Raw genomic sequence first — 9,628 nt, 5'->3', positions numbered from 1 at the left:
ATGCATGTTATGATATGTACAAGATCAAATATTGTGCATATAGAGAGAGTTGTCAGCATTTACATGGGTAATCCTAGAAAACATTATTAAGAGGCGGTGCAGTGGATTTTCGTGTATTTGAGGGGAAAAGTCAATAGACCACTTTGCTTTGGAAGCGTGGAAATTGATCTACAAGAAGTAGAATGAGGTATATCTTCACGTTAGTGAACACAGCGGTGATTTGAGTTTCCATGCTGCAAAATATTATTGCACTTTCAACAACAAAAGCCGAATACATTGTTATCACTGAGACTAGCAGTGAGATGATTCAACTGCAAAACTTTATGGCAAAATTAGGCAAGAAAAGGAGGATTAGACAGCTTCATAATGACAGTATGAATGTTATTTATATAGTTAAAACATTGTTTTTCATTCTAAGACAATATAGTCAGCTGAGGTAACATTTTATTCATTTTTTCCTAGAAGATGGGTGGATATTCTTAGAGAAAATACATACAGCTCAGAATCTTACAGATATATTAACTAAGTGGTCACTATCGAGAAACTAAAGCTATGTTTGGCTTTAGTGGGAGTTCAAGAATGTTGGGAACGAAGGTGAGCACACTATAGGACAGGGCTATGAATGGTAGAAATATGGAAGTGCATGAATTGGATGCAATCAATCTTAACTGAGAGATTGTTAAGTGTTGTTAAGTGTTGTGTAGCTTGATAGAAAGCCAATGGAAATAACAAGCACCCAAACACTAAAATCAGAGTGGCGTCTGTGCAACCGTTTCAGGCACGAATCTAGAGGGGCAGCTCCCCTATGCTATATAAGGGCACCCATCTGCCATACTTCCTTCAGCAGACAAAGCATTGGGAAGTCCAACGCCTATTCAGAGTGCAGCAACGCTGCAATTTTAATTTTTTACAAGTTCAAAATAGAGCACTCAAAATTCCAAAGCCTAGGATCAGCACGGCAGAGCCCATCTTTGTAACTTAAATCCAAGTAAGCAGACAAAGCATTGGGAAGTCCAACGCCTATTCAAAGTGCAGCAACGCTGCAATTTTAATTTTTTACAGGTTCAAAATAGAGCACTCAGAATTCCAAAGTCTAGGATCAGCACGACAGAGCCCAACTTTGTAACTTAAATCCAAGTTAACGAAAATACATTGAGCGAGAACAATGCTAAGTTGTCAGGAGAGTTTGTATGCAATTGGAATTTAAGCCCTCGTTTCACGAAGGATTAGTCTCTTGTGTGGTGGTGAATTCTCGACAGTGCGTAACAAGTGCAAAGTTGCGTGGAGTTGAGGGTGGATTTTGACAAGTGCTTTCTTTTGTGAGATCATGAGAGTAATAAGTGTGAATTGTTATAATTCCCAATGGTATAGAGAGTGAATCTGATTAGTGCAATTATGTTTATTTTCATTTCATAGTGAAATGTTGGTGTAGTATGGTTTCGTGATTTTTCGTGCTACTGGATTTTTCCACATTAAATGTGTGTGTGTTTTTTTTTTTGTTATCTTTGTTGTGTGTTTTTATCCAATTTATTGTTCTAAGTCTCTCAAATTGGTGTGTTTTTCCTTGAGGTGATATGATTATCAAATCAATCAAATTCCAATTTCCATCCCAACACTGGACATAATGCATTAAATTGTTCAAATTAACGTGTTATGTTCTAGTGGAGGAAGCCCCACCCTAGAAAGAAAATGAAAAAGAAAACCTTGACCTTGATAAAAGCAATGATGAACAATTAGTACATGCGAAGGAAATAAAATAATCATTCAAAAAGTATTGAGCAAATTATAAACCAAGATTTGATTGGTCGAGACAACATCTTTCATACCACGTGCAGCATGAAAAGGAAAGTATGCAATATGATCATTGATTAGAGTTGTGAAAATGTCCTCTCTTAACGTTTGGTAGAAAAATTAAATATATCTATCCAAGAGCATCCTACTTATAAACTATCTTGACTTCATAAAAAAAAATTAAATTAAATAGGCGAAAAGATATCTAGCATAATTTCTACAAGTATAAAATTATTAGAGGAGACTTGGTTTGTAGTTCCTAACTTTCCCTTTCATTTTGGATAAATATGGTAATATAACAGCCATAATCTATGTAACAGTTATAAGAATACTGACAACAATATGGGGACAAAAAGATGGTTTTGATGCCCATCAAGAAGGAGATTTAAAAAGGTATTGAAACAAATTCAATAACCTCTAAATCACTATTCTTGTGAGCAATGTCAATTCTCCATGCATGAGTGCTCATAAGATTGAAAGAAAACTAGAAAAAGTATATACCAAAAAATGTCAGTTTTTATTATAACCAACCAAGATATTTTTCCTACCATTTATGATTATTTTCATCATTACAATATAAGATGAAACATAATCGAATGTTCAAATTTAAATTACTAATACCCTAATTTGAAAATCATTTTTCATTAGTTCTCCCCATTTGAAATCAGTTCCAATCAAGATGATTAGTGGAACCTTATTTTAAAAAAGGAGGCTTTTACATCAAGAAGTTGTTCTATGAAAACTATCAATATGCCAATACATTTACCCTACAATGTATGAAAAATATTTAAGACATCGAGAACGGAAGTTTATTTTTCTTAATAAAAATTATATTGAAGGTTTATCATTTTTCTTGAGAGGAGCAGTTTAGTAAACGGAGAAATAGATGTATATGAGATTACCTATAAATACCAAGTCTTATGTTAGAGAAGAGGACTTTTGGTGAGTTTTTTTCAAGTTAGTCCAAAGAGGAGAGAAAATTCATGTCCTTGGATTTTCCCTAAATTTGAAAGGGTAGTAAACAGAAATGAATAATGAGGTCTAAGAACTTGTCAAGATTAATTTGCTTAGATCTCTTTGTGTCGAGGTCTATCCCAAATGTTCAAGTCCAAAAACAACCCAGTCCGTGTAGTTGCCCACTTATCTCAGTGTTCAGGCTATACTGTGAGTGGGTTTTGAAATTTTCTCACATCTAAAATCAATTTTAGACAACTATAAACATATCCCCGGAAGACTTCTTCTAAATTTTGCATGTGAAACCATGCCTTCAAATCAGCAACCTTACGAAAGATATTTGATATACACTACCCACTCTTACGTATTTCTACAGGTTATGGAAATTCCATTCCGCAACCTTACAAAAGATCTTTTCTTGGAAGAGCCAAGATTCACATTCCCAATTTGGTAAACAGTTTAACTCATGTTCAAGGTTGGGAACAGGCCGATCAGGGCTTTAAGGACAAGATCAGGGATGCATACGTGGCAAATAAAAGGTTTATGTAATGTTAATTTGTATGCAGTAATTTCAAGCTCTTGTTTCTAATCGAGGTGTGATTTACAATTAACAATCAAGGTATACATTATATTTGGAAAAAGTTTAATTTTCTTTGTTGGTATTTTGACATAACAAGGATTTAAACAGTGGGTATGATCATGTCTTTAGAGCTTGTCTTTTAAAAGTATTCTTGACTCTTCGAGACACCCTTGTGCCTTTCTATCAAACACCCCTAAAAAATTATTCAATGTTTAATGAATTTGGAAAATTAAACTAAACTCATTAGTCAAGGTGAACTCACAAGAATCATACTAGACTCATGAAATAATGAAGCTTAGCATAATCACAATAAACTCATCATTCATGATGAACATGATACAATCATACTAAACCCCTTGATCATAACAAACTCGCTTGAATTATATTGAACTCATCAATCAGAATAAACTCAAAAGAGTCCTAGTAAAATCATCAATCATGGTGAAACTCAAAATAATCATACTAAACTTATCAGTTACAATAAAATAGATAGAATCATACTATATTGGCTAAAGTCATGGTAAACTTGCTTGCATCTCGCTATGGTCAAAAGGTTCATCTAATTTTCGGCAATACCATCTACAAATTGCGATCGAAACTACCAAGTCAATTACCCCTTCTATCAACTTGTCAAAAAATTTGTTCATATGTACTCATCAAATTTCTAACGATTAAGGTTGTACATCTATAGTCATCTTGTCGTGCAATTTTTAAAATTTCTAACATGTAGTTTTCTTAATGCCATCTAGAGTCCTAAAAATAAAAGCTTAAAAGGCAATTTTCACACAAGAAATATCATTGGAGCAATTAATTATGTTAGCAATAGAAATTTCATGACTTTTCTCTAAAACCTTTATGTTAGCAATAGAAATTTCATGACTTTTCTCTAGAACCTTTCTCTTCATCTCTTCTCTTCTTCTTCGTTTTCATTTTTCATTCTTCTCTTTACTTTTTATTTTATAAAACCTTACAAATCCTATAAATAGGAGCATCATCCTGAAAAAACTTGAAGCCAAAATCTCACAATGTGTAATGGCATTTAACTGATACTAAAAACCAAAAGAGAAGCACTACATGAAGAATAATAAGAAAATGTATCAATATAGACAAGAAAAAAAATCAAAACATAGTCACCAACGATAACTAATCCAAGGAATTTGATGAGTACATGAGGACCTCATTTTTGGAATTCAACAATTACTTAAGGAACTTATCGTTATAATCTAAGAGATACTCATAAAACCCATCCATCATATTGAAGTTATCGAAGGACGAGCACCATTCATCTAGAATTTGAAATTAACTAATCCAAGGAATTTGATGAGTACATGAGGACTTCATCTTTGGAATTCAACAAATACTTAAGGAACTTATCGTTATAATCTAAGCGATATCATAAAACCCATCCATCATATTGAAGTTATCAAAGGACGAGCACCATTCATCTAGAATTTGAAAACATCAAAGCGAAAGTTTAACTCTTACAAAAATTGATATTGTCAAAGGGAGACTAAGCGAAAGTTTAACTCTTACAAAAATTGATATTGTTTTAACTCTTACAAAAATTGATATTTTCAAAGGGAGACGAAGGGAGACTTCAACTAGTCAATAATTTGAAGGCTTCAAACGAAGTGTTTAAACATAACAAAAATTTCAGCTCATTCAAGAGAAAGTTTAATAACTTAGGAAAATCAAAGTCAAAAAATTACATGTGCTTGTTTCATAAAAAAATATTCTTTTATTAAAAATTAAAATATAAAAAGTGGCAATGAGAAAAATTTTTAAGAAATTATATCTAAAAATATCAAAAGTTAACTTTTGTACTTGAATTTGACCAACATTAAGTTAGAAAGTAACCATATTGATAATTAAGACCAACATTGTTAACTGTACGAGCCAATGATGTCCTTGAACTTAATTGATAAAAACAAATACATATTTAGAAGTTCTAATTATTTACACTACGTAATTCCATGATTAAGTGATTGCATTAAATTTAAATTATAAAATAATATCAATCAATTGGATGATCAAGATAGCTAAAAGATGATCCAAAAACTTAGAAGATGATCAAGAAAATATTAAGGAAGCACGAGATTATACTTTAATTTCACAGAGTTATTATATTTATTAGGTTTATAAATATAAAATATTGGCTCAAGCTTTAAAAAATAAAATTTATAGATCCAAATAAACTTTTAAATTATTTACAAATATTAAGTCTATCATAAATTTTAAGAAAAATCATTAAAATTTACCCAAAGAAAATAATGACACTTAATCATGTTATTTGAAAGTAATAAATTTACATAGTTATAACTTATTTAGTACACTTAAAATTTTTAGTTTGACAAAATTTTTATGCTGAATTACTAACATATATGTGTTTCAATATAAATTATTTCTAAGTATTTGGAAGTTATTTAATATATCTTAAATTATAATAAATATATTAAAATTAGTAGCTTTACCAAATATCATCATATATTCATCTAATTATAATTTAATTTTTAATCCACCACGTTCAGTGGTTTTTCTTAGATAAAATTTGATAGGTTATATAATATGTATTCGATTAAAATTAAATTAACTATGACTTTACAATTATTAACAGTTGGTAAATGTTAAAATTTAATTATAGAACTTTGATTAGTCATTGAATTCTCTTTGACTAGCTATTTTATAACCATTTGAAGATTAGTTAAGGAAAATTTTAAATCTTTTTAGTATATTTTAAGATGTTATGGATAGGAGAAGTATTGGTAAATTAATGATGGAATGAATTTAAAATTTTTCTCTTTTAAATTCTCTTTCAAACTAAATAATTTTTTGAAATAAATCTTAAAGGCTGATCTAATTCCCTCAAAAAAATTAGGATTAAATTTTCTTATCTTTTTCTTCTAAAGCCTTCAATAATTTCATATGTTTGCTATAATACTTTTTTAACTTAGTTTTGAGGATGTTATTAGTCGTTAAGAAAATGAATAGATTGTAAGAAATTTTTCTGCACTAATAAGATTGAGATAGTAGAGCTAAGATGATGGAAATTTATGAGAGGATGTAAGCAAAGGCCGAACTTCATATAATTTTTTGTGTTAGCACATGTTAATTTTTACTTTTAGATTTTTTTTAATTACCGATAAATCAAGTTTTTAACTCTATACTCATTTAAAAAGATTTCATAATTTTCAAAAAGCACAAATTCACCTGCACTTGGTTGTGCCATACACTTCAAATAAAAGAGAAACTTATTTTCAGAATAGTGCTCAGCTAATTAAGAAAAAAATAGTCTAACATAGTTAGAGATCAAAGTGAGTTTAGCCTAAAGTCAAGTTAAATACAAAACTACTCACATTTAGCTTGAAAGTAATTTCAAAGTCTTCAGTTTGTGCCAACACTAACAAGATTTAATTCAATTTCAATTGAGAATTCGAGAATTAAGTACTAAAGGTTTCATCACAAAAAAAAAAAAGACGAAGAGAGAGAAAGATACCATGGCAAGTAAGGACTCATACAGCTGACTGTCAAAGTAGGTGTAAGAGCTGCCGCTATCGAACACCAAGTTTTGCTTATATTTCAGTTTCTGCTTGCCGACAAATACGGTGGCCAACCCCGGCGAGTAATATTTGCTGCAAGCAGAATCAGGTGAAAAGGTTAGTCAGGACAACATACAAGGAATCGACAACTAGCGAGCTTTGAAGTAAGAGAGAGAAAACTACGCTTCTGCAGTGGACATAGGCACCCAAGTGAAGCCATTAGGAGAAACAACATCGTCGCCGATGAAAAGAAAACCATGAGAATTCTTGCTGAGACAGTGTCCTACAACATTGCGGCAGACGCCGAGGTCACGGAGCTGCGAGAGGATGCCGATTTTTCCACTGCCAAGCCCCAGCACGCCGTCTGTGTTCGAGGGCCATCCCTGCTGGTCGTAGCCGCAGCCTAAGGCTAGGCTAGGATGGGAGAGAATTTTGTTGATGAGTGGGAGTGCGAAAGCGTCTGTGACCAGGACGCCGAGAGAGGAGCCACTATCCTGGTATTCGATCTTGTAGTCGCACTGGCTGGGCGTCTCGCATCTGCCCTCGTGATGCGTCGACTCGTGCATAGCTTGGCACAGTGGGGTTTCACAAGGCACCAGCCGGTTCTTCATCGGCTTGTACAGGGGATGCGGGCTCTGAAAATAAGAATTGAATCGATTACATAAAATCGGACATGTAATTTGATAGGTCTATGGATCCTGTTGATTGATGAATGCCTTGGAGCAGCTGTGGCAAGGAACGTCGCATTGGAGCCAGGTGACATCGCTCCCACTGTCGACATCGAGAAAGTAGGGCTTCGGTGGATTACCAATGTTGATAGACACATAGTAGATCCTGCGCCGGGTAACCCAAACAACTATGAGCAAACTTGTAATCGATCCCAAGAGATTTACCAAGTTGGAACAAATGCCCAGTAGATGATTGGACTTCCTACCCGAGAGGATACACGTTGCCATGCACGCGAAAAACAACGGAAGAGAAGGAAGATTGCCGACGCTCGCCGTTGACACTCCTGGTTGTCGACGCTGAGGAGGACACTGACACGGATGAGGACGTCACAGGCAAAGCCCTCGGCTTCCAGGTCGAAGTGGTGCTGATATTCCCGGTGAAGACGTCAGCGGAGCAAGAGGAGATTCCAATAACTAGGAGAACAGCAACGAGCCCGGCAAGGAACGCTAATTTACCGTTTCGTCGCTTTCCCCGCTCCATCCCCCTGGTATGCCCGAGGAGTGCGAAGCGAACACGAGGGTGAAGCGCTCTGCTTCTCTCCCTTTCGGTGTTTATATACTTAGCAGCAACGAGACGCGAAAAGCTTCCGTTAAAAAGTGCTCGCTTCGCAACGGGTTGGGGCTTCGCCGGTGGATGGGTAAGAGGCACCAGGTCCGTAGCGACGACGACCTCGTTCCCCTGAGTCTTCTCACGAAACAATAGATTAATATGAGAAATATAGGCCGAGATCAATCCCGTCATTCGTGACCGTTGGATCATTCCAGGTAGTAAGATGTCGATCTGGAGGCGGACCTTGTCGCATGACGTCGCGAATTTCCAGAAGCTCTTGGTGCTCTTGGTTTTTTTTTTTTTTAAATTAAACTTTTATATATAAAAAAGTAAAAGAACGAACTCTGGTTCAACCGAAGATGACATGAACAATATTTTAAAGAATGTCACACTTTCTGAATTAGCTTGGGAAAATAGAAAAATAATTTCACTTGAAGCCCAACATTAAATTTTAATTTTAAAGTGTCCTATTAAGCAATTGTATTCTATACGTTTACAATTATCCCAATTTTCGCCAAGTATTAGGCTTGTTCAAATGATCATTGTTGAATTTTAATTTATCTATGAATTTCACCTCAGAAATAGAGCATAAATAGGAGAGACTAAGAGAGGCAGAGAGGAGTAAACAGTAATGAATAGTAATTATTCTGAATTATTCTTGTGCATCTCACATTTTTATGGTTAATTCCAGTAAGCTTAATGATGTTAATGATATTGATATCGCGGGAGAGGAGTCATAACCATTATTGTGTCCCCTCGATGGTGCATATTGCAAATGTGATGATCTGATGCGACTCCTTTGTTCATAAAAACACTGGTGTAGAGTCTTTGGTTAAGTGTTCCACTTTCGATGATCCCTCAAAATCCTTTAGTGGGTATATCCTGCAAGTGCATCTAAGAAGTGGTAAAATTCTTCATCTGAGAATGGCTAAGCCTAATTTAAAGAAGAAGAGGAAGGCTATCATTACGTAAGAAGTGGATGATCATCCCGGAGTTCTTGATCGGGATGGAACTAAAAATCCTTCTGATATGGTGGATTATGACATGTTGGCATACCTCAAAAAGTTGCTCATGTCTTTGAGCACCTATGACACAATCCCCTTATCTTTGAGCAATGAGAGATTTTGGTGAGAGCACTTCTAGAGCCTAAAATATCCTACGCTAATTATACGGAGGAGAAGATGAATCGTAAGGAGTAGTTTATTGTCATCTTTTCTGAAGAAGGCTTATTATTAGGCACTACAGATCATAATTGTGCATTACATGTGACGATTATGATCTACAAGATACCCTTGAACCATATCTTTGTCTATTGTGGCGCTTCAGTGAACATAATTTGCATATGTTCCTGACCAGGCCCGCTGTTACGCAATTATTTTATTTCAGAAATATGACCAAAATCTTGACACAATTTATATTTAGCGGCTAGTGTGCAAAAATTAAATATTATATAGAGATGATAATAATGATTTATATTCTAGCAGCACTA

The 9,628-nt window shown here is 34.3% G+C and overlaps 1 protein-coding gene across 1 annotated transcript; it reads right to left on the bottom strand.

Annotated features, from left to right (window-relative positions):
• Nucleotides 1-6,818: 6,818 nt before the first annotated feature.
• On the bottom strand, nucleotides 6,819-8,260 carry LOC110038556 (aspartic proteinase Asp1-like; the record flags this gene model as incomplete). The annotated part of the gene is given in 4 exon segments (XM_020743430.1): nucleotides 6,819-6,954; nucleotides 7,045-7,496; nucleotides 7,578-7,695; nucleotides 7,796-8,260. Coding segments are annotated over 4 exon segments (981 nt in total), but the record flags the coding sequence as incomplete, so codon positions are not given.
• Nucleotides 8,261-9,628: the final 1,368 nt, after the last annotated feature.

This window comes from Phalaenopsis equestris, unplaced genomic scaffold (genome assembly GCF_001263595.1).
Source record: "Phalaenopsis equestris unplaced genomic scaffold, ASM126359v1 Scaffold233078, whole genome shotgun sequence".
In the NCBI taxonomy this organism is placed as follows: domain Eukaryota; kingdom Viridiplantae; phylum Streptophyta; class Magnoliopsida; order Asparagales; family Orchidaceae; genus Phalaenopsis; species Phalaenopsis equestris.
This window is presented reverse-complemented; position numbering and strand designations above follow the sequence as displayed.